The 23,596-nt window shown below is 28.5% G+C and overlaps 3 protein-coding genes across 11 annotated transcripts in view; 2 read left to right on the top strand and 1 right to left on the bottom strand.

The window, feature by feature from the left end:
* LOC111032879 overlaps positions 1-6,822 on the bottom strand; it is a 13,684-nt gene extending 6,862 nt beyond the window's left edge. For all 4 annotated transcript variants that reach the window (XM_022313350.1, XM_022313351.1, XM_022313353.1 and 1 more), the window contains exons 1-2: positions 6,522-6,822; positions 2,226-2,368 (exon numbers count right to left, since the gene is read on the bottom strand). The gene's annotated coding sequence lies outside the window, so the exon portion shown is untranslated. The remainder of the gene's footprint in view (positions 1-2,225; positions 2,369-6,521) is intronic.
* A 4,105-nt stretch (positions 6,823-10,927) lies between these two features.
* LOC111032875 (sugar transporter SWEET1-like) lies at positions 10,928-14,609 on the top strand. The gene is made up of 6 exons (XM_022313344.1): positions 10,928-11,004; positions 11,190-11,267; positions 11,492-11,615; positions 12,713-12,982; positions 13,090-13,209; positions 14,337-14,609. Exons 1-6 carry the CDS (start codon positions 10,928-10,930, stop codon positions 14,478-14,480), a joined length of 813 nt encoding a protein of 270 aa, XP_022169036.1. The 3' UTR covers positions 14,481-14,609.
* A 3,740-nt stretch (positions 14,610-18,349) lies between these two features.
* Positions 18,350-22,315, top strand: LOC111032873 (heparan sulfate 2-O-sulfotransferase 1). Of its 6 annotated transcripts, none has more exons than XM_022313340.1 (8): positions 18,350-18,726; positions 18,807-18,931; positions 19,249-19,421; positions 19,882-20,081; positions 20,174-20,253; positions 20,334-20,570; positions 20,643-20,803; positions 21,593-22,315. In XM_022313340.1, exons 2-8 carry the CDS (start codon positions 18,843-18,845, stop codon positions 21,883-21,885), a joined length of 1,233 nt encoding a protein of 410 aa, XP_022169032.1. In that variant the 5' UTR covers positions 18,350-18,726; positions 18,807-18,842; the 3' UTR covers positions 21,886-22,315. The 6 variants fall into 6 exon arrangements, with proteins under 6 accessions (XP_022169032.1, XP_022169030.1, XP_022169031.1 ...); XM_022313338.1 differs by having other exon boundaries at positions 18,788-18,931; XM_022313339.1 differs by having other exon boundaries at positions 18,785-18,931.
* The last annotated feature ends 1,281 nt before the right edge of the window (positions 22,316-23,596 follow it).

Genomic DNA, 23,596 nt, shown 5'->3' with positions numbered 1-23,596 from the left:
TTTTTATAATTTTTATATTTGATATTAGTTCCCTAACAAATCACGGCACCATCTCCTTTTTAATCGACGCCTGGGGTTGCCAGGTAATGTTTGGATGGATAGGTTTTTAATGAGTGGGTTATGGTGTGTTTGCAGCCGGGCATGAAAGATTTTGTAGAAACGTATAGCTTCTTCTGTCACAGTTTTTATTGACAGGTCATTATGTATAGTGTAATTCGAAACAAAGGGTGGAGCATTAGTAATTTTTCGAAGAGCAATATTCTGAAATTGCTGAATTTTGTTTGTGTTGGACGTTTTTGCTGTACCCCATAGTTGGATACCATATGTCCATAGAGGTTTGAGTAATGTTTTATACATAAGAACTTTAATTTTTAAACTGGAGTGTTTGTTATTTGTGAGTATCGTTCGTAGTCTGCGAAGACGGGCGTTTAAAGCAAGTCGTTTTATACGGATATGGCTATTCCAGGTGAGGCGCTTATCCAAGTTAAGTCCAAGATATCTAACTGAGTCAGCTGTGGGAATAAGTATGTTATTTAAATAGACATTTGGACAAATGGAGTGGCATAAAGTGAATGTTGTGTGTACTGACTTAGTGGGATTAGGTTTAATGCGCCAATCGGTGTACCATACAGACAATAGGTTGAGATGAGTTTGGAGATTTGCCGAGGCCGTAATAGGGTTTTTGTCAATTGATATGATGGCTTTGTCATCCGCGTAATCAGCTACAGTAGTGTTCTGTGAGATAGGTTGATCAGAAGTGTAGATATTAAAAAGAAAGGGAGAGAGGATTCCGCCCTGGGGAACTCCAGCTAAGATTTTCTCGATTTTGGATACTGAGGAGCCAAACCGGATTTGAAAATGGCGGTCGCTTATATAAGACTTAATTAATAAATATAAACAGGGAGACAGAAATTTTTTTAGTTTAAAAAGTAAACCTTCGTACCAAACTCTATCAAACGCTTGGCTAATGTCGAGAAAGGCACAAGTGCAATAATGCTTGTTTTCTAGGGAGCACGAGATTGCGTCAACTAGTCTATGTACCTGGTGTATTGTAATTAAATATAAATGTGAAAACGTGTACCTTTACTCAAGTCCCAATAAGTAATTAATAATTCATAAATTATTATAGCCAATATTGGCAATTTCATATGTGGAGGCTCAATTAATAAGAAACTTTTTTTATACCTATTTATTCAATGAAAAATTTCAAATATAAATAATTGTATGTCCGAATATGGCTTATGCTTATAACTATTAATTATATATAAAAAACAACTTTTGTATTAGTAAAAAAATTCCGGTCAAAAAAAAAAAAATCAAAAAAAATCAATGTCATAAAAATTTCAAGACTCATATAAAAATAATAAAATGTTCATGAATTTATACATAACTTTTTTCTAATATGCTAACAGTAATTTTTTGAGGTACCTTATATTATATTTTCAATATATTTTGACAGGGCAAAAAATTATTTTCTAGTGTAATATTCACTAGGAAAAAAAACAGGTAGGCTTAAGTTCATGTAAACTCCTGCAGTGAAGAAAATCATGTAACAGTACACAATTTATAAAATATATTATTATTATAAATAAAAATAAATATTCGTTATTTTTAAAATGAAAGTCGTCCATATAAAATCCCAAAACTTAAAAATAAAAATAATAATTGTCTCAACAAATCATTCAAATTGTAATGTGTACCTATCATTATAATAAATAACTGTGAAAAACTATTTTTTAATTATTTTTACTGTTCTAAAAGTTTATGACAGAAACAATAACAAAACAATACACATCGTTGTACACAGAATCTAAAACTGTTTCAAAGCCAATAGGCCAATTTGTCCAAATATTTTGAAAATGTCATTGTGTGGGTATAATATTATAATGTATAGTACAATATCATAAATATAATAATATACTATAACATAATATAAAATACATGTAACAGTAATAATATTTCAAGTTTCTACAATTAGTATTTTTAATTTATAACAAAATTATAAAAACATTTGGTAACCTGCATGCTGCCAGCAGGCAGCAGAATTTAAGTGTGTCTTATCATTAAGTTTATTATTTAATGGTTGTCTAATGTCTAAAATGTGAAATTTGAATTGAATGATACATCATTACTAGGGCCTAGATTTGTATAGGTATGAGTAGGTTGAACAAATTTTTGCCAAAAACATAGTAAATTATATTATCGAAATAATTCATTATACGTACCTAATATTGTATCATATTATACGATCGTTATAAGCTTATTCACATGTAACGATGGTTACATCATTACGACATTACCAAGCTGTGTATCGTATATAGGTACTTCTGGCCCATGAATCATGATCATTGTTCTTTAACATGTATACCTACATAAAAACACAATTAATTAGAGATTGATGATTATACTAATATAATAATAAGCCATTAACCATTTCTGAACTACAATAATAATAATATTATAATCCAGTATATTAAGCTCAATTTGTGATCTTAATCCGAGTAGGTACCTTCCTTCACATTTATTTATGCATTGTAAGTTATGAGTAACTTTGTTATTATTAATTATTATAGTTATTAAACTATAATTACCTATATCTCTGTATAAAGTTCTAAATGCTGAAAAACGATAATCGTGAAACCTACAAATAGCGTTCCAAGAAAAATATTCCCCTCATTCTGGACATTATTATTTTTTTTAGACTATATTCTATTGGGGTGTGACGAGCTTCTAATTTCTACACTAGTCACCTAGTATAACAGGTTATAATAATATCCGTCGTGTATACCTGCGTTTGACATTTTACGCACAAACGCACATGCAAACACGTGACCCGCGTGACACTTCTCTTCACCGTCGTCCAACACATTTTCGTCCTGAAAAAAGAGCGACACGCGTGCCTCGTGCACATGTTGCGTTTGCACGTTTATACGGCGCAGTCCTAATCCTACAATCTTAATTAGCCCCCCCCCCCCGCACCGCAAGTATACACCCTCGGCAACAACAGTTAGATTATGTCTATTAGTAGTGCTGTTCGAAATTATTTAATTACACCGTCTCAAAGGTTATACAAGCTAAATAATATATATAGTTTATAGTGTCGTTGACGACTTCACGCTCCACCCAACATAACATATTGTACAAAACACAAGTTCACACCGACCAACTGTATGATTTCGATTTCCACATTTAATTACCACCTGTAGCGGCGGGATCACTACATTATTTCTATATAAAATAAACTACACCATAATATACACCCACGTCGTTTCTATATATACCAACATTTTACGTTACATCATTATATCATAGACGGACGAACAAAATGGAATTGTTGCTGTCGAGTTTCGACAATCGTAATTATTTCACATCATATGTTCGTCTTCTACTACAAAATGTCTGAACAATTGTAGAAAAGAAGATGCGCTACGTTAAATTGGATTGATCTACTTGGTTGATTGCGATTTGTATTTTCCCTATAGGAAAACGAAAAATACAGTCCACCATCAGATTAGCAAAGACATAGTAAAGTATAGAGGTATAAAAACGTGCGAGTGCAGGACGACTATACGAGTCATAATGTAACATACATAGTTACGGTATTTTTAATGCCTATTAATACCTAGTATCCGTCTAAAATAGAGAAGTATAAATAAATTGAAAACAGAAATTGCGAATAAAAATACTTAATAGTTTAAATTTGAAATACACATATAATAGCGAACGAGGAAATGTACCTATCGGCATATGCAAAAATATGAAGGTATAGATATTAATGTATTATGTTCATAGGCGGTCCCAGGATTTTACTTCAGGTGCAGCCGTGCAGCATAGATGGTTAATTTTTAAATGTTAGGGGTATTGGGAAATGGGAATGTGTACGAAGTTAGATTTACTGAGTATCGATGAACCATAATTTACTTTAGACTATTACATATAATTTTTGAAACTAGTAAAATAGTAATTTCCTTTCCTCCGAACTTGGTTTTTCTTCATATTATGATAATTATAGATGTGATCGCGCGTGACTATAAATACCACCAGGTTAGGTTATTCTGTGATACCACTGTTAGCCTAGGGTCTTCCTCCCTTTAATTCTGGCTTGATCATCAGATCTACGAGCTAACAACTATCCAGTGTTAGGTAAATTACTTTCGATAAGAAACTAATTACGTTACCTACTTGGCTACTTATTACATTAAATATTTTTATTTAAATTACATAATTCGCGTTTCCCGACATTATTTTTATCACGTTATGTTACTTTTTCATTCAAAAAGTAATGCGTAATGAATTGTTACTTTTTCAAAATTTAACGACAAATTCAGTCTATAACGAATGCCGAATGTAATAAGAAGTAGGTATACTATTAATTATTATATGTAAATTGTATAGTAGTATATGTAATACATTAATTATGTAGGTACACTATATTGATAATGGATGGATGTAATACACATGAATAAAATACGTAAAATGCCTGCATATTTTATAATATTCATCATTATTATCTAAAATTTTCAGAATGGTAAATACATTTTACCGATTTTTAATTTTTCTCGAATATCTTAACCCTTAGTCTATGTCATGGACTCTACATTCATAACTTATTTTAATAACGTGGAAAATAACACGTTGCTCCAAAGAAATTACTTTTATAAGAAATTTGGTTACAATTGCGTTAATTTAAATAATATATAATAAAATTACTACAGCGTTACTGGCTACTACAATAGTAATTTGTATTCTTCGTTACGTTACTATCCAACACTGAAACTAACAAAGTAACAACTAAGTTCATGATCAGAACAATATATCGTGAAATAACAAAGATATAAACTATAAAATATCTACCTTATGAGTTATGAATAGTTATATGATTTCAACCAATAAATTAAAGTGGTGGTTGTAATGTCAGGTGCAGCACAGGCTGCAGAGGCTGCACCCGTAGGACCGCCTATGATTATGTTTATATGTATTCTTTTATATGTGTAATAATTGTTGTTATAGTTATAAGTTATAACTTAAGTAATATTTAAATTATCTTTACATAATAACAAAGCATAATAGTGAAAGATTGAAAAAAAACATAAAAATGAATTAAAATATTTTGCATTAATATATACTCATGAGTTAAATTATGGAAAACATACCTAGGTACTTTTATAATTTTTAAGGAATTAATATTACCATCAAAATTATATAATTAATTATTAAATTAAAATTCAGGATTTTTTTTACAAAATTTGTTGACCTTTTTGATGCTATTTTTGTTACCCAGAAATTATTATAATATGTATATTTTTTAGATTCTGAGCAGAGCAATACTACTGAGTAGTACTAATGCCTACTAGTAAAATAAATAACTTTACTCGCAATAATATTATCAAATATACTAAATTACTAAGTACCTAATATTATAAGCTGACAGATAGTCTTCGCTCAGAATCGTTTTTCGTATACAATGATTTTATTTAAAATTTAACGCTATCGTCATTATCCATTACAGTGACACTGAACCTGCACTTGTAACCTATAATTTACAGCAGAGCGACATCCACATAATAACCGCTTTTTTAAATTTAAGTTGAAGGCTCGATAACAGGACCATTGGTTTGTATTACATGCTTAAATTGTTTAAACTAAATTGTACCATTTAATATCTTTCAAAAATAATAACATTTTTTAATGGAATCTTCGTTGGTGCCCACTGCTCAGTGCGTCGTAAGGTGCTCGGATAAGTCGAATTTCATTCTAATATTGTTCTCATTTTGTTTTGTTTATTTTAAACGAACTTTTGTGTTGCACCGTGTGATTTTTAACAAAAAATAATAATTTATCTACAAATATATTTTTAATACTTTCTCTAACTTTTAGGGAATTTTAAAATATTACTGAGTGTATAAAATTGAATACACATTAAAAGTTTCAAATAACTCACGGGGCCACGAATAATATACTAAAATTACTACAAAATAATTGAAACCATTATTCTTCGTTTAAAAAATTAAATATCTAATTTCATAAAAATTTGAGTTTAAAATACCTATAAAAAAACTGTGTTTAAATATTTTTTAGATTTTTGAATGAATATAAAATGAAAAAATAATACAATAAAACCAATTTTTGAAAAAATCGATTTTATATTATTGGTAGGTACAACTTAAAAACTAATAGCTGTAAATACTTAAAATGTATACAAAATATTTATATTAACGTCTTCCATTTATGCTAACACTTTCAAAATACTTTGACACTTTGAGGTTTATTTTTAATTTTTTAAATTTTTTTTTGCCTATAAATGTCGATAAAAAATTGTTTGATCGGTCCAAAAGCTCGGGAGTGTAATAGAAGATTCCGTACTAATTGTTATTATTATATCTATCACGATTATATTAAATATCGTCTCTGCTAAACTGCTAACACTTAACTGTTAACTGATATTGCTATTTAACAAGCAACCTGCATTAATAGTAAAATTACTACAATTAGAAGTACAAATAAGTTTAAAAAATATATACATAGCTGATTACTGCTTCCATTTGAGGTCCCAGAATTACATAAGTAGTTGGTCATACAAGTAGTATTAATTTAACTTTGGTCCATAATAAGTGTTTCACCATTAGCTATATGTTCCACTATTCTGTAGGTTAAAATCGTCAAAATCGTCAAATATGTACAAAAATTGAAGCCGATCTAGTGGTTGTCCAAGAAAGACTGGGTGAGTACGAAATGTTTATGGAGTTATTCAGGACGTATACTTGCGTACCCGGACGGTACGATGAGTGAATGTCTATAACTCTTAAAACGTCGATTGATTCGCCGTGCCTTATGAGCGAAACAGTTGTCATTCTCTATCGACATTGACAATAATAATTGTATGCATTTATTGACGGATAGTGAATACAGAGATGTGTTGGGTGTCACATACCGTAAATAATATAATTTTGCTCAACTGTATTTATTTGCAACAGATATTTTTACTGGGCGTTGTATACATTAAATTGTTGTACTTGTATAAAACGTTATGAGAAAAAATTAACCATGTTACTCTGACTATAACCAATTTCTATGAGGGTTTACCTATATAATAATTTCGCGACATTTTCGTCTGAAAAAGTAGTTATAGGGACATCATAAATTCATAGCTACTAACAAAACTACAATCCAATATTTACTTCTCTTATTTTTTTTTATAGACATTTTAAGTTAAAATTTTGATAAAATATAAATAATTTGATTATGATATACTTTGATGTAATTTAAATAAAATATTTTTTTTTTTGTAACCGGAAACTTTTACCTATACTAAAATATGTTATAAATATTAAATACCATGACTTTTTAAATACATAATGTTATACTTCTAGCGCTTCTATGGTATTGACTACATAGTTAATAACAAAGAACAATAATGTGTCAGTGGTGGTTCGTGTACCTATAATCTATATATCCGTATAAGTGCAGTGTGCACGTGCACTACCTTCTCAAACTCAAGAAAAATTTAAAACCTAAATCATAATTCATAATAATAAAACCAAGTACCTGTAGTGCTAAGACAATGTTTTAAAATAGAAGTTTAAAAATTCAGAATATGAAAATAAAATAAAATTTGGATTGGCTTATTTTAAAAGCTAAGCGGACGGGCGGTTGACCACGTCGGAATGGTATCGGTATGTATAGTAATGCACACAAATACACAATCGCTATACACATTAATTGTTCTGTGTTCAGTGTAAAATTAAAACAAGTCAAAACAAGCAACACAATAGAATTGATATGCACATTCGTCTCTGTGCAAATAACCAATTAAATTGTTTTTAGCAAATTATTTTCGATGTCGTAGTCGCATCTCCCATTATAATTTATTTTTACTATCACTCGTTTATTATATTCCGATTATCAGCTGAAAATGTTCGTAAACAATTGTTTAATACAATCTATAATATACATATATATATATTATATAAGTTGTATTTTTTATGGATGTGCCTATTTCATTAAAAACCCACGAACCGTCCCTAATATGGGTATAATGTATAAACATATGCTATTATAATAATTAAATATTAATAAAATAATATATCCAATGTTTTCGGCAAAAATTAACTAAAAATACTATAGGTTAGTGTATAGTAAATAGTAAAATTAATTACTATACTATAAATACATCATAAAGTATAGGTACCTATGTACTTACTACTTAGTTATGTACTTATGTAGGAAGACGACTGTCTTCGCACAGAATCATTTTTGGTATGCAAAGGTTTATCATTGAATTCAAATTCCACATGCATTATTAACTTACTTTATCTATTTACCCTGTACGTCTGTCCCTGGCGTCTGTCGTTTCCGCCAAATCTATTTTTATCTACCTGTCTAAATATAGTTTGAGAACCATTTAGAGTTACCTAGGGGCCACCACGAGGAGCAGGTTCTCATTGACCTCCAACAATTGTTTGACTTAATTTTTATATTAAAATTAAGTTGATTAAAATTGAGTTTGTCTTACAATAAAATATATATAGTCAAATATTTTTTAATAATTATTTAGTATTTATTATTCTGAATAATTGTTACATACCTTTTTTAAAAGGTCATTCTTGAAATCTTTTTGTTTTTGTATTCGTTTATTGCGTTATTTGTATGGATTAGTCGTTTTTTTATATTACAACTGATAGGTTTTTGCATACATACGTTGCAACTGTTAAATTGAATGTATACTCTGTTTTAAACATTTGAAATTAAAATTTTTAAAGGGTTCTCAAACTCCAAATCAATAATATAGGTAGAAATATAGATTTGGAGGAAATGAAAATCAAACCTTTTTCGTTTTGGCAGAAACGAGAGTTGGCGGAAACGGAAATCGAGCTTTTTGGCGGAAACGATGACCGCCCACCTACTGAACAGCAGAAAGGTTATCAACTTCTCGGTTACTAACTTCCCATTTTTATTGTTAACTTTTAAGTATACAATTTTAAAATTATACCCTTCCCAGTTTCCCATCTTAGATATAAGGAACGGTAAAAAGTTTTGTCTCCATGATTTTTTTTTTTTTTAATTGCTAAAAGTGAACTAATATTATTTGACAAAAAGTGTTATTATTCGTTTATCTAAATACTTTTGGTAGGTCGTGTTACACATACTATACTATTTTGATAAAATTTGATATTCACACTCAAAAAAAAAATTGATGTAGCATTAATTATGGTTACCTAACTTTTTTAATTTCAATAAAAATACCGTATATAATGATTGTATACATGTAACCCTAAGATATTTAAATTATAAATTAAATTTTTTTTTTTAGTCCAGAGTAATTTGCAAATTTTCGTGATTTTGAAATACTGTTATCGAACAAAAATATATTTATTTTATTTCTAACTTATTCAATATTCATTAAGAGGGCGTTATAGTATAGAATCTAGTGTTTAATACACGATTTGTTCATCACCATTTCGTACATGACGTGGGTCATATTAGACATTTTTAAATTGATCCTAGATTCCTAGATCAAAATTGTTTGATATTAAAAAAAAAATGTATTTAGTTTTCATCAGAAAATTTATATTTTACCTTATGACGTGTTAACTTTTTATTTGTAAGTTAAAGTTTATTGATTTTTGTTTTTTTAAACATAATTTAACCCTCATCTTAATTCTTAACTTATAAAAAGCGTTTGACAATTTATTAATCATAGATAAATTTCTCTTCTACAAAAAAATGAAATAAAAATATCTTACGATCCTCATGAGTTATAACCCTTTGTATTGTATAAGTAGGTTTCTATATTTTTCATACAAATAATTACATTTACGATTTCACGGATTGTCATTTATCGGCTGTTCTATTGAGTAAGCGGTGACGTCAAGAAAAGTATTCACACCACCACATCGAGTTGGTACTGTTTGAAGCCTGGAGGTAAGAGGCAATGGTGTCATGGTTAAGTATACCGTATACGTACAAAATATGTACAATATACATAATAAATAATAATCATAACATACCATTGTACATTTTGCATCATAGATATTTGAATATTTCTTAGAATTACAATAATAGTAATATTATGTCTATGATTTGCATCACCACCTGTGCCGCTATTCCTCACCAAGCACCAGTATACTGTATTACTGTATACTGTATACTTGTCGATGCTCATTAGCTCACTGATACCATCGAATCAGACAGAGAACAGAGTTATAACTAAAGAGTGTACCTAATATTATTGTAGTACCTAAACACTCAGAGTAATAACTAATAATAAAGATTAAAGACTAAAGAGTAAGCATAATATACTGTAATAAGCACTTCTCCGAAACAATGATAAGGGACGTTTACGAACAAAATAACATCACATTATCAGGACTCGGCGGCAGTCGGCAAACGGCAGCAATTTATTCTGATAAGTAAGCCACTCGGTCAAAGTTTTTCGTTGTAGTCTCAAATTTTCGATATCGCCGTTGTTATGGTTTTCGTTGTTATCATTGACTTTTAGAATAAACAAACACGTAATACAATTCCATCGTCAATATTGGCACAGCTTGCATTAAACGTTATATTATCATAAATCACAATTGTCGAAATTTGCACACAACAATGAACCGTATTTTTTATTGCCTCCGGCAACTGGTCTCAATGTAAAACGCACGCGCCGTACAATCCGCGTTATAAACTGTTTCGTTGTACACCGTAATGACGTGGTGCTGTTGTTGTTATTATTGTTGTAATAAATTATTACTGTCTTGTAATAACTCTGTACGCAACGTTCACCGCCCTCGCCACTTTGGCGGCAAAGTTTGTCGTCAATCTATTTTTCTTAGCGTGCGTCAACACTACGGCCAGTATCGCTGTTGGAACGCATCGAGTACTGGCACTTAAGACCCCAGTCCTCAACTGAATAAGTGTATCGACTATTGCGTCCACAATGTACGGGTATGACTTTGAGTATGCGCTGCGTATTTCCGCTTCAGCATGCACGTGCGTCCAGTTCCTGTCTGGATTGTGAGTACAACACTATCATAGTACGATTAATAAGTACATAAATAGGTATCTATAAATTATAATGTTGGGTTATTGTTGAATTTTTGTATTATTTATTGTTTTGTTAACTGCACTTGATAATCAACAAGTTGCTTATGGACATATTATTATATTGCAATATTTACTTTGATATTCTTATGTTACAGTTTGATATGTGCTAATTTCATGAAAAAGGGCAAAGTATCGAACGAGTCTGTAGTTCCATTTGTAACTGGATTTCTGTCGTAAGTAATTTCATATTTCAATGTTGGAATTACATTTTTATGACTGTTGTAAATAGATTCATTAATTGTTGATAATAGTTATGCTTCCTTCATAATTATTATTAACCTTAGATATAATATTATAATTGTTACTACTAAAATAAAATATTTAATGGAATTATAATTATTATTGCCCAATCACAATTCCTATTAAGTATTAATATTATTATACTCAAATATTTTAGGTGTTCACTCTGGCTGTATTATGGTATGATATTGGCCAACAGCACATTAGTGTCGGTGAATGCTTTTGGCTGTTTGCTATTTGCGATATACACATGGATATACTATAGATATACGTCTAAAAGAGTAAGTTATTCAATAAGCAACTTTCTAATAAAAAATTAGTGTAAAATATTGAGGGTTGTAAAGTTAAACAAACAAATAATTTTATACAATTACCATATTTTATGTTAAGATTTAGTCCTAAAAAATCACAAAATATGCAAGCAAATACAAAGTTAAAAAAAATACAAATACAAAAATTTTTTTCTTGTAATTTAATTTGTGATAAAATAAATAAATTACATATAAAATAAGACACATGCAATAAGTTTTTAAGAGACTAGTGTAAACTCAAACACCCAATCAACTCGCAGAACAGATTAAAATTATGTTTTTAGGAACATTATCTTCTTTTCGAGGATTTTAAGCTATTTACAAAAAAGTTTTGAAAAATAAATCCAAATCGATCAAGGTCTGCAAGAGGTTCACATTTCTATCACTGTCTTGGTATGCTGTGTCAGTAGTCAATTAATGTGTGAAGTTTTTTTAATAATATGATAGCAGATTTTTGTTTTCATGAACATTATTTATACCAAAATATTACTAAAAAAGCCCCCCCCCCAAAAAAAAAATTATATAACAAATCAAAGAAAATCCAATTTTACTTTTGAACATATAATTACAGATTTGTAGTTATATGAAACAAATTTGTTTCTTGCCGTTCTTTTTTTACTGTTATGCAAAATAAATAAGTAAAATATACTACAAGTACTCTGCCTTATCCATTACAATCTATTTAAAGTAAAATCATTTTATAGTGAACCTCATATTAAATTTTGATTTTTGAAAATTTGGTTAATGTATGCAAATTAAGTATATAATTAAACTAGAACCATACTGACACATTGAACAGTATTATAATTTTTTTTAAACAAAACATGTTTTTCAATTCTCATTAATCAGTGTTAAATTATAAAATAAATTAATAATATTTTCTTTTCATCTATCTCAAATTGTACAAACGATAGTATTAGGATAATTTTATTTCTTATAAAATCGGCATTATCTGCACATTCTTTGTTATTATAAAATAAGTTTACTTATTGGTTATAAACTATTATGTATGTTTCACATTTTAACTATTAATTTATATAATAATATGTTTGCTCTCGGTGCTTTAGAAACGAGTTATACAGTATGTAGTATCAGCTATCGCCGTCATTGCGTGGATTGTATATATTACTTACACAAATGTAAATAGAAAGCAGTCAAAAACTGTGCTAACCTCAGAATTACATCAACATCAAACAGTGGAGGTGGCGGCAGTAACACCTTTGGATATATCAGACACATTAATCATCTCAACGACTACTAATGATGCTATAGACCGTGTTGGACTTTTATGTTCTCTGACTACTATGTTGTTTTTTGCAGCACCATTTTCAAATTTAGTAAGTGCCAAGACTCATGATAAATTGCATTATATACATTAATAAAAAAATTTATCTCAAATAAAACTAATTGTTAATGATTATTTCCACATTTACAATTGTTATAGATTCATGTGATAAGAACTAAAAATACAGAGTCAATGCCACTGCCGTTGATTGTAATGACATTCCTTGTTTCTGCTCAGTGGTTGGTTTATGGCCGAATGTTACGTGATAAGTTCATTATGGTAATTTACAATTATTATTAGTTTGATTTTTCAAATCATTTATTAATCTATACATTTTTGGTTGTATTAAGGTTTGAACTATTAGTTAAGCATTAATTACAATTATAGATTCTTAACGGGGACATTCATGTATTGATTTTATATCTAAGATTTGAAAATTTAATATAAAACTGCCTATTAGTTTCCCTACATTTAACATTAAAACAAGTTTGCCGAAAACTCAAATTAAATTTTTATGAGCGTTTGTAATTAGACATTGGATATTCACCTGTAAATTCACAAGTTCTTGTAGAATGATTTTCTGATTTTTTTGTAATTCAAAAACTAATAGGTAATAGCCATATGTACTAACTTAATGTTTTGTTCGAAATGTTTGAACATTTATTGAGGTTCATCTTACCTATTGAGTTGTTAAAATGGCAGTTTAGTAATATTGAAGATGTATATACACAATTTTTTTAATACTTATGTGAAGTTTAAATTTTGATAAAATTCATGCAAATCTACTCAAATTACTTGGTAGTTAAAAACGTATAATATATTCAATTTTTACAGGTAAGGATTGAAAATTTAAAACAACGATTATCTTAAATAGTACATATTATACTGAAATTCAAAAATGTATAAACTCGTTCATAATTTATTGATATTTTAGGTTTAAATATTCAAAAAATAAAATATTATGATTTACTTTAAAAGTTTCAAGTACCTATATCTTAATATTTTATATACATGATATTTTAAAATGTAACTTTTTGGGTAAAAATTAATTCAACCTACTGTAGTAAAAATGTCTGAAGGTGAAATAAATACTTTAACCACGATAATATCATAAGATACACTTAGTAATTTAGTCTGACACACTCTCTTGCTCAGAATCATTTTTTTGTACAAAATATGGTTTTATATCATTGAATCCAAGTTTGACACATCCATTACAGCTACTCTTTTAGAGTTTCGACACTTACTATACAGCAGAGAGTTACCCACATTTCTTTATAATTTATTAATAATCACCATTAAAATTATATAAACAATAGTTATAATGTTGAACATTTTTATAATACTATTAACTATCTATGTGTTTTATTTATTTTTGTACATAGTCTTGATGAATTTTGTTACAGTACCCAAATGCTGTTGGATGTATGCTTTCTGTCATACAACTGGCTCTATTTGTTATTTATCCTAGAAGGTCTGCTGTACCATTGACCACCGAACTTCATAATCATCACCATCCATATCCTTATATTAAATTAATGGACGCATGAATGAGTATTTTATTATTATTTTACTAACATTTATAAGTCTTTTGGGTAGCTTATATTGTTGCAGTCTTTATGATGATAGCGTTTCATCAGAGAAGTACAAAACTCTAAAATCTAAAACTATAAAAAAAATTCTAATTATTGTTATTATATTTTTATTATTATTAAAAATGTATTCTAAGTATTACACTTGTGATATTTATATTATAATTTAACTAATTATATTTAGTTTTTATGTTGTTTTACACCATTAGTGGTACAATAATTGATAAATTGTGTTGTTGTTGCTGAGTTTATGTTATTTATTGATGACTGATGATTATCTTTTTCTCAGTTTTATATTTTATAAACTATTTTCTACAAAAATGTTTAACAGTAGTTAACATTTTTCTCAATAATTGTGTATTATTACTTATTAAACACTACTAATGTTCCTTCTAGTCTTTAGTTAGGGAAAATTAAGACATCACTTCATTGTAATCACTGATATACAATTTGACAAAGAAAGCAATTTATAATACATACAATTTATTTTAAGACAATAAGTATTGACAACTAAATTATTAATAGTGTATTATTATAGTTATTTATAATGTAAAATTTGTATTTTCTTTTCGAAAATATGTTATAACATAATATTATGTACCATTTACTTTGAAACCATGTACATTAAAAACCAACAAGGAATAATACTATTTTGTAACACCATCATTATTGTTGAATTACTTGAATAAAAAAAACCAAATATTTTCTTTTGTATTTTTAATGCTCTTAATTATTTACCTGATTATTATTATCCATTGAATACTTGGTATCCACAAAATTATTTTTTCTACTAGTATGTTTGTGTAAATTTTTTGCTAAAGGTTTGAATTATAACGAGAGGCAAAGCATAATATTAAATATTTAGATCTAGTTATTGAAATTTGAAATGGTATAACACTTGAATATTTCACAAGTCAATCATGTATTATATTTGAAAAATTCTTCACCCTCTATTATTAAATTTAAACATTAAGTAGTAGTCCATACTGTTGAGCTCTATCAGTGATTTACCAACGTGTAGTGAAAGCGTAAAACAAATTAAATTGTTGTTACTTATTACCAGGGCTCGCAAGTTCATGCACTAAAAAAAGCACAAATAAGCATGCATGAATGCATTAAAAAGTTCGAAAATATGCATTTAAATGCCCTTACATTTTTAAATTATGCACTCAAAATATGCATTATGTAAAATATTTATGAGCAAATTTTAAAATAATAAGAATATATCCATTAATTTTAAAAGTATTTTATTCCTTTTAATTTTTATATATTTAACAATCAAAATTAATAAAATGAATACTTGTGTAGTTTATATAATCTGATAATCATATGGATTTTTCATCTTTATTAATTTTAATTAGGTAGTCATTTTTTGTCTAATTTTTGTACACCATTATCCTGCACCTACAATGAAAATATTTGGAATGAAATATTAGTTATTTGACATTTTCACGACTCGTACAGTTAAACAACTCATCGGCGACTGGCGTGTGCAAGAAAACTATACTGTACCAGTGTACAAAATTGTAGATGCGGATTGGTAAGAAACATTGTACAGGCGTACATGCTTGTACAGGTATCGTTTCGACAAGGGACTAAACACGGCGAAGGATGGTAGTAGTAGCTATAAAATTGTTTCCGCGGTACTAAGTAAAACGCATAAAATCTAAATAGGGAAATACTAGAAAAGTAAGTAGTCACACAAAAATAAAAATAAATCAAAACACTATCATTCAGTAAACGGGAAAGTAAATAAGAAACAAGAAACATTTCAAATATTTTTCTAAACAATTTTTTTATAATACTATAAACTCTAAAAAAAAAACGATTATATGCCAAATTATGCCTTTACATCCAAAACATGCAAAAACATGCACTATTAAACTTCATATTATTATTACTATTGTTATGAAACGGATTTGTATCTCAGTTAGCATATTTTTCTGTGTAGCAAAAAAAAACATGCAAATGCATGAACTTACGAGCACTGCTTATTATTTATAAAATATTTGTAAACATTAAAACATTTTTAGAAAAAACAGTTTTTATAAGATGCCATTTAACCAACATCTAAAGAATCTGTATTATTTAAATTGTCACCAAATGGCAGCTTTCAGACAGGAAATTTATTTAATTTAAATTACAGTTTTTTTATTTCACCTTCACTTAAATTGGATAGCCATGTATATACAATTTTGGTGGTCTCCAAAAACAATGTGGCATAATCTATGGATGTATTAATTTTTACTCCTACGAGTACACTGTTTTATTACCTAACTCAGAGAAATTTTGCACCTTAAATTATCAATTTAGTGCACTGTTGTGGTTGTAAGCTTTTAAGTGATATTATTTTATACAATTTAGTGAATTTGGTAGCTTAGAACTTTAGAAGTTAAAACAATATTATTGTTATATTTTCAGGTTGAGTAAATTAAATTAACCAATATTTGTGGTAAGTTGTTATTATTTTGTAGTACTTTTATTATAATAATTTGTGTTGGGTACTTTGTTTTTTTTCTTCATAATAATATGAACTAATGAATACCTTTGTGGCTATGTTACATATTGAAGAGATATAATTATCTAATGTATGTATCATGTATGTATATTCTGTATGAAATGAAATTCAGAAAGATAACAAAAATGTTAAAAAATGTTTAAATACAAAAAAAGGTTCCAAAAATTAATTGTAAATACTTATACCCAATAAGTCAATAGAACATGTAAATAAAAATAAAAATATAAATTCATTACAGTCAAAAAAATCACAACAAATCTCAAATATTATTTGAATTTTGTTATTAAACATTGTATTAGTTGATTGATTTATCAATTAATTTAACAAAAAAAAACTTAGCAAGTATATTGCACACAGTATGGACAGACCACATAAAATGCAAACACAATTTTATTAGCTATGAAAATATATAAATATGTGTTAGCTAATTTAAAATTAATCATACTGATAAATAACAATAATAAAGGGTATTAGTTGACACTTGACTTTGGTATTAAACATATACAAATTAATAGAGAGCTACATTTTTTATGCAATTGCATATATTTTCATTTAATATTTTTGGGTTTTATCAGTAACCTTTACTAATTGTAATAGTTTGAACTCTTGAAGCCAATCACAAATTTTTTCTGTATATTACTGCAATTTCTGCATAATGTTGACAAAATTTAAAATGTATTATATACTACATGTTTTGCATATTAAAGCAAAAATAATAAAAAAAAAAGGGTAGTAAATAATATTTTGTTTAACATACAATTTAATTAGTAAGGCACTAAGTGATTATTAATTTTAATAATTTTAAATTATAAATTATTACATTTTAAATTATTTCTCGTTTATTAAATAGACACCTAAAATTATAATTATCTATAAGTTATTTAATTTGTTTCAAATTGTTTTTGAGTAGGTAATACATTTATAAACTTTTAAATTGTGTATTTTACCATATAACACAATTTAGAGATTTTTTTCTTGCATACCTATTTGTTGCATATTTTCATAATTTTGAGTGCAAAATATTATGTCATATTTTGACACTTTTTAGTGGATAAAAATCCGCGCTCTAAATATGAGTATAAAATGACAATTTACAATGATCGATAAAACATAATAATAATACGAATTACGACATGACATATCATTAAATAGGCGGCGATATACCGGGTCAAAACTAGTAAATGGACGGTCGCCGGTGTAGCGGTCATATTAATATTCATACACAGAAATCAGAATTATTATTATAATTATTAATAATATGATTCTTAATTGAATAATATTGCTACCGCGTAGTTGATGGGTAAACGGCTGTTCGGTACAACAGGCAGCCCCAAAACCAGCTCTTTCTCGCGCACGGATTATAAATGAGTGTAAAACAGAAAGATAACTTTATTATCTATGGGTAAGGCCAAGTCATTTCTTTATTATCTATAGTAATAATCCGCTGCGATCGACGTTATCACTGCCGCCGACGCCGTATCACCGTTGTCGTTACGAACAAAAACCATTAACTATTCTTTTTTGTATTCCGACATTAAATTTTTAAATCGTAGACGAAAATATTAAGCAAATCTAAGACTTAAATGCCTTCAGCTTACATAATAACGGATTCATTATTACATCTCTACAGCCGTCCGTGTACAGCAATAAACGAGTTACATATATTTTACTTCAGATTGATGACCAGTAAGTAAATTAGTTTTTTTGCTCACTGACACGGTTTCTAACTATTGTTATTTGTAAGTAGAAACGATTTATTACTCTAGAGTTAAGCAAACGTTATCAACACTCCAACTACCTATATGATAACCACTCTACAGTCCTTCCTAGTTTTTGTGACGAACGTGCTTTGGGTGTTGGTGGCAAGTGATACTTTGACAATTAATGGTGAGTAAGTATATCTTTATATTTTTTAATTATTATTTTGAATTACTTTTACGAATATAAAACTAGCACTTTTATGTGCTATTTACACATTTTGAAATACATATGTGTATTTACTATTCAACAGTAAGTATTTACAATCTTAATATTTTACTATTGTGTTTTTAGTTGTTTTCTGGAAGTTTGTCGATTGAAGTGATGGAGATGGACAAATACTATGTCCACACTATACAATTGACAAATACTACCTCTCAGTACCGTTGAGACTACATATACGGCAAAAACAATTCCAACACTTCATTCTTTTACCACAATGTTTTTCAGGGTCAGACATCAAAAAATGGTACATGTGTACCTACTTGTACTTGTTATACTAGGAATTTTAGTAGTATTGGGCGCAATGATTGCATACCACGCATTACTACGTGAACAGCATTTTCAAATTCAGGCAGCTGTAGCCAATTTGGCAAGTAGCGATAGTAATTACCAGCGTTTTGGTAAGTGTACATAAATCCATACCAGTATACTCATTACAATGTAATAGCCATAGGTGCTCATGACAAAATAGATATGTATGCCAGCAATTCTGTGATACGCATCTGGGTGTACCACCACATATTCCGTCTGCCTTCCACAAAAAAATCTGAGGCACTCGGGAAGTGCAGGGGTAAAGCTATTGCATAGCAATTTTGTAGCTATGTATCATGTATTTTTGTATGATATTAATTCAAGTTACACTTTTTAAGCGCGGAGACCAAATAGAAAAAAATAAGATCTTACGACTTGCGGTCACACTTTCGTTACAAAAAATATTTTTTCAGCCACCACGCCATAAAAGCTACGCAATAGCTTAAAAATTAAAATTAAATTGTTGCTGATATACACATCTATTTTGTCATAGTAATAGTGTGATTTTTCACAATTATATGAGTCACTATCAATCTGTGTGTACCACAGATTCATCTGCCTCACAATACCACAAAAACTCTGTCGTGATTCTAGAAGAACAAAAGCCTCTGGTAATCTACAATAGGGTGCCAAAAACCGGATCCACAAGTTTTGTCAATGTGGCCTATGATCTGCATTCTCATAATGCATTTCGTGTCCTTCATGTCAATGTTACGGGCAACTCGCATTTGCTTTCTATTTACGATCAGGTATTGATTTCAATGCGTCATCTTTATTCAAGATACTCTACTATAACTATCTCAAACTTAGTATTTAAATAACCAATTATTATCTCTTTCAGTTCCGGTTCGTTGATAATACTACACGTTGGATGCGGCCTGCATTTTATCATGGTCATTTTGCATATATTGATTTTGAGAGGTAATTATCGATTAATTTTAAAGTTATTTTCTAGGATATAAATATTATGTTATAGTTACACTTCTTGATTTTATTTTAAGATATGGGTACAAGAAGCCATATTATGTTCAATTGTTACGCAAACCTTTGGAGAGGTTGGTTTCATACTATTATTTCCTACGGTATGGTGATGATTATAGACCACATTTAGTGCGTAAAAAGCATATGGACTCATCGACAACATTTGATGAGTGCGTTGAGCGAGGTGGGTCAGATTGTCAAGCAAATCTTCTGTGGTTACAAATTCCTTTCCTGTGCGGTCAATCAGCCGATTGCTGGTTTGTATAATAATATTTTTCATTTATTATTCTCCATGTTTACTGTATTTTATAAATAATGCCATTTCATAGGATTCCAGGAAGTGAGTGGGCATTACGACAAGCTAAACGGAATGTTCTTGAAAAATATACTTTAGTTGGAGTCACAGAACAAATGGGACAATATTTACAAATGCTTGAACTTGTGATTCCTGGTGGGATGTTTCGCAATGCTTCTGAACACTTCAAACACAGTATGTATAGTGTATACATGGTCCATATTTTATTCAGCAAGTATGTAGTCTACCGCACATTTCTATAGGCATAATTAACAGTCCACCTCTCTCTACCACATGTTTTCTTTATTTAATGAAAATATCAATAAATACATAAATGTAGAAATAATAATAAAAAATATATAAATATTTAAATGTTATCTAGTAAAAAGTCATTCAATAATACACAAATATGTAAATAGCACGCTGTTATCCAATTATTTAATTGTAAATACAATAATTTATTTTTATTATTTCTTTTACATTATGAACATTACATGTATATAAAGTATCAAAATTATTTATAAGAAATAACTATCAAAAAATATTGGCAATATAATTAATTATATTTTGGCAAATATGATGTCAGTAAAAGAGGTGATGTATCATGAATTTCGTTTATAAATGTATGAAGTTGTAATGCACCCCATTAAATTTCTACATGAATACACAATTTTTTTTGAAAGCCAGTGTCCACTAGGAGGAGTATCAATGTTAATAAGTCTATTTTCCTTTAAAAACATGCAATTGAATTTTTCTCTGACTGAATAATAAAATTGAAATTGGCTAACAACTTAAATAAGGATTAAGTTTAATCATCACTGTTGCAAACTCTGTGGCAATTATTGCCTAGATGTGTGGTAGCCGGTAGGTGTTGTGCAGTAGACCACATACGACAAGAATACCTTTTATTCATTGTCTTTGATATATTAACTATTTTCAGTTCCATGTATTGTTGAACTTACTATATTATATAATAATTTATAGGTTCTAAGTCACATCTAAGAAAGACCGCTAAGAAATATCCTGTCTCTCGAAAGACCATACAAAAATTTCATGAATCTACAGTTTGGCAAATGGAAAATGAACTATATGCATTTGTTGTCAGAGAGTTTGCTTTTGCATATGCCAAACAGTTTCCAAACGTCTCATCAGGACTTTCTGGTACTATGAAAAAACATTTAAAAGTTAGTGACCTACCTCCACCTAGTTTCCGATATGAAAAAATATACCCAAAGCCATCACAACAGAAAAAGAAAAAAAATACTGCCCGTGTTTAACAAATTTTATTTTATGAGCTTTTACAAATGACTATACACAGTAGTACCCATGATGAAAATAAAGTACTACTTATTACTATTTTTTAATGTATTTATAATGTTATGTATATGTCTATTTTAAATCTGTCTTGTATATTATTATTAAACTATGTTTTCTACATTTTTATTGATGCCAAAAGTTATTATTTATAATGATTAATTTGTTTTAAATGTTATCTGTTAAACGGTTGTATTATTTTTGTGTGTATATAAATTTAACTTGACATCATGTAGTATAGTCAAACAGTTATTTTTATACTAGTAGAGAATAATAGTTATAGAACAACCAATATCGACTGAATTTTTAATATTTATTGTTTATTTATTTATACTTTTTATTATTTACACTCAATGTTCTTGAAGAGAAATAAAAATGGAGATTTAGATGTAAGACTTCAATGTTTATTTTTTTATATTACTTATGGATTGATTTTCATAAAAAAAAAGGAAAATATTATATAACGTATAAATTGTATTCAAAAATAAATCATAACTTATTTTAATTGCATTTAGAAATTCTTTTAATCAATCAGACTGATACAATAAGATTCAAAATATTATAACATTTAACATTATACCAATTAAACTAATACATTTAAACATATGTATATAGAGACAGTAGAACCTTGATAAGTTAAAAACCTTGGTGTATGATATGAATTTAACCTAATGTAGAACTAATGCCTATCACAGCATTTGTTAACAATGATAATATATTGCTATGGTTTTAAAATCTTTACCAACTTTTAACCATTAAATTAACTTAAAAAATACTATTAAATGCACAAGTATTATTAGGTAGTGATCACAGTAATGTGGTACTTTTACTTATAATGGCTTTGAGAGTTAGGGGAAGACGCATAGCATGTCACTAACTTAGAGACATACCATTTTAAAGTTACTAGTTTCTTAGTTTACAATTTTAAAGCTGTATTTTTTTGAGGGCTAAACAAGTCAGTATTTTACTAGAGCGATGGCAGACTATTAATCAAATATATTAATAGCAGTGATTTCTATTTTATTTTGTTGATATATTTCCCTATTGCCTACCCTCATGATATTAATTATATCGCCGCTGCTTCAGCAGCACTCATTAATAGTGATTAACTGATATTGTTATTTAGCAACATGCATTAATAGTGCAACTACTACAATTAGAAGTTCAAATAAGTTTAAAAAATATATATAACTGATTTCTGCTTCCATTTTAAGTCCCAGAATTACAAACACTATTTTGTAGGTCAAATATGAACAAAAATTAAATTAAGATTTAATCAAAACTTATTGTTCTTAATTGGTAACTACTTGAATGGTTAAATAAGTACACTAATTATTTGAATTTCATTATTTTAAATATTAAATGAGAAACGTTAAGAGTAGGAATCATTCCAATAAAATTAAGCAATAACTAATGTAACATAATGATAACGCACTTTTATAGTTAAGTCAACTTGTATGATGTATCTATTGAATGTATCTAAACAAATCGTTTGAATCATTCATTTAAGTGAATGTTTAAGTAGGTAGTGAACGGTTCCCACGGAGGCGGTTTTGAATTAGGTTCCTAGTTTTGGCGACGGGGTGACGGTTGTAGATACTCGCTCGGCCATCGCGATTAGAGCATATGCTCCTGCTACATTATATTCATTTGCTGTCAAGATCCTCCTTAAAA

Source organism: Myzus persicae, unplaced genomic scaffold (genome assembly GCF_001856785.1).
Source record: "Myzus persicae strain clone G006 unplaced genomic scaffold, MPER_G0061.0, whole genome shotgun sequence".
Classification (NCBI taxonomy): Eukaryota; Metazoa; Arthropoda; class Insecta; order Hemiptera; family Aphididae; genus Myzus; species Myzus persicae.
This window is presented reverse-complemented; position numbering and strand designations above follow the sequence as displayed.

What these genes read in the sequence shown, in the direction of transcription:
- LOC111032873 (XM_022313340.1), top strand. Translation starts at nt 18,843, where the DNA reads ATGATAACCACTCTACAGTCCTTCCTAGTTTTTGTGACGAACGTGCTT. An exon ending in ACTTTGACAATTAATGGTGA is followed by an intron (nt 18,932 to 19,248) that starts GTAAGTATATCT and finishes AATGTTTTTCAG; the next exon opens with GGTCAGACATCAAAAAATGG. An exon ending in TAGTAATTACCAGCGTTTTG is followed by an intron (nt 19,422 to 19,881) that starts GTAAGTGTACAT and finishes TGTGTACCACAG; the next exon opens with ATTCATCTGCCTCACAATAC.
- LOC111032875 (XM_022313344.1), top strand. Translation starts at nt 10,928, where the DNA reads ATGTACGGGTATGACTTTGAGTATGCGCTGCGTATTTCCGCTTCAGCA. An exon ending in GTCCAGTTCCTGTCTGGATT is followed by an intron (nt 11,005 to 11,189) that starts GTGAGTACAACA and finishes CTTATGTTACAG; the next exon opens with TTTGATATGTGCTAATTTCA. An exon ending in TACGTGATAAGTTCATTATG is followed by an intron (nt 13,210 to 14,336) that starts GTAATTTACAAT and finishes ATTTTGTTACAG; the next exon opens with TACCCAAATGCTGTTGGATG.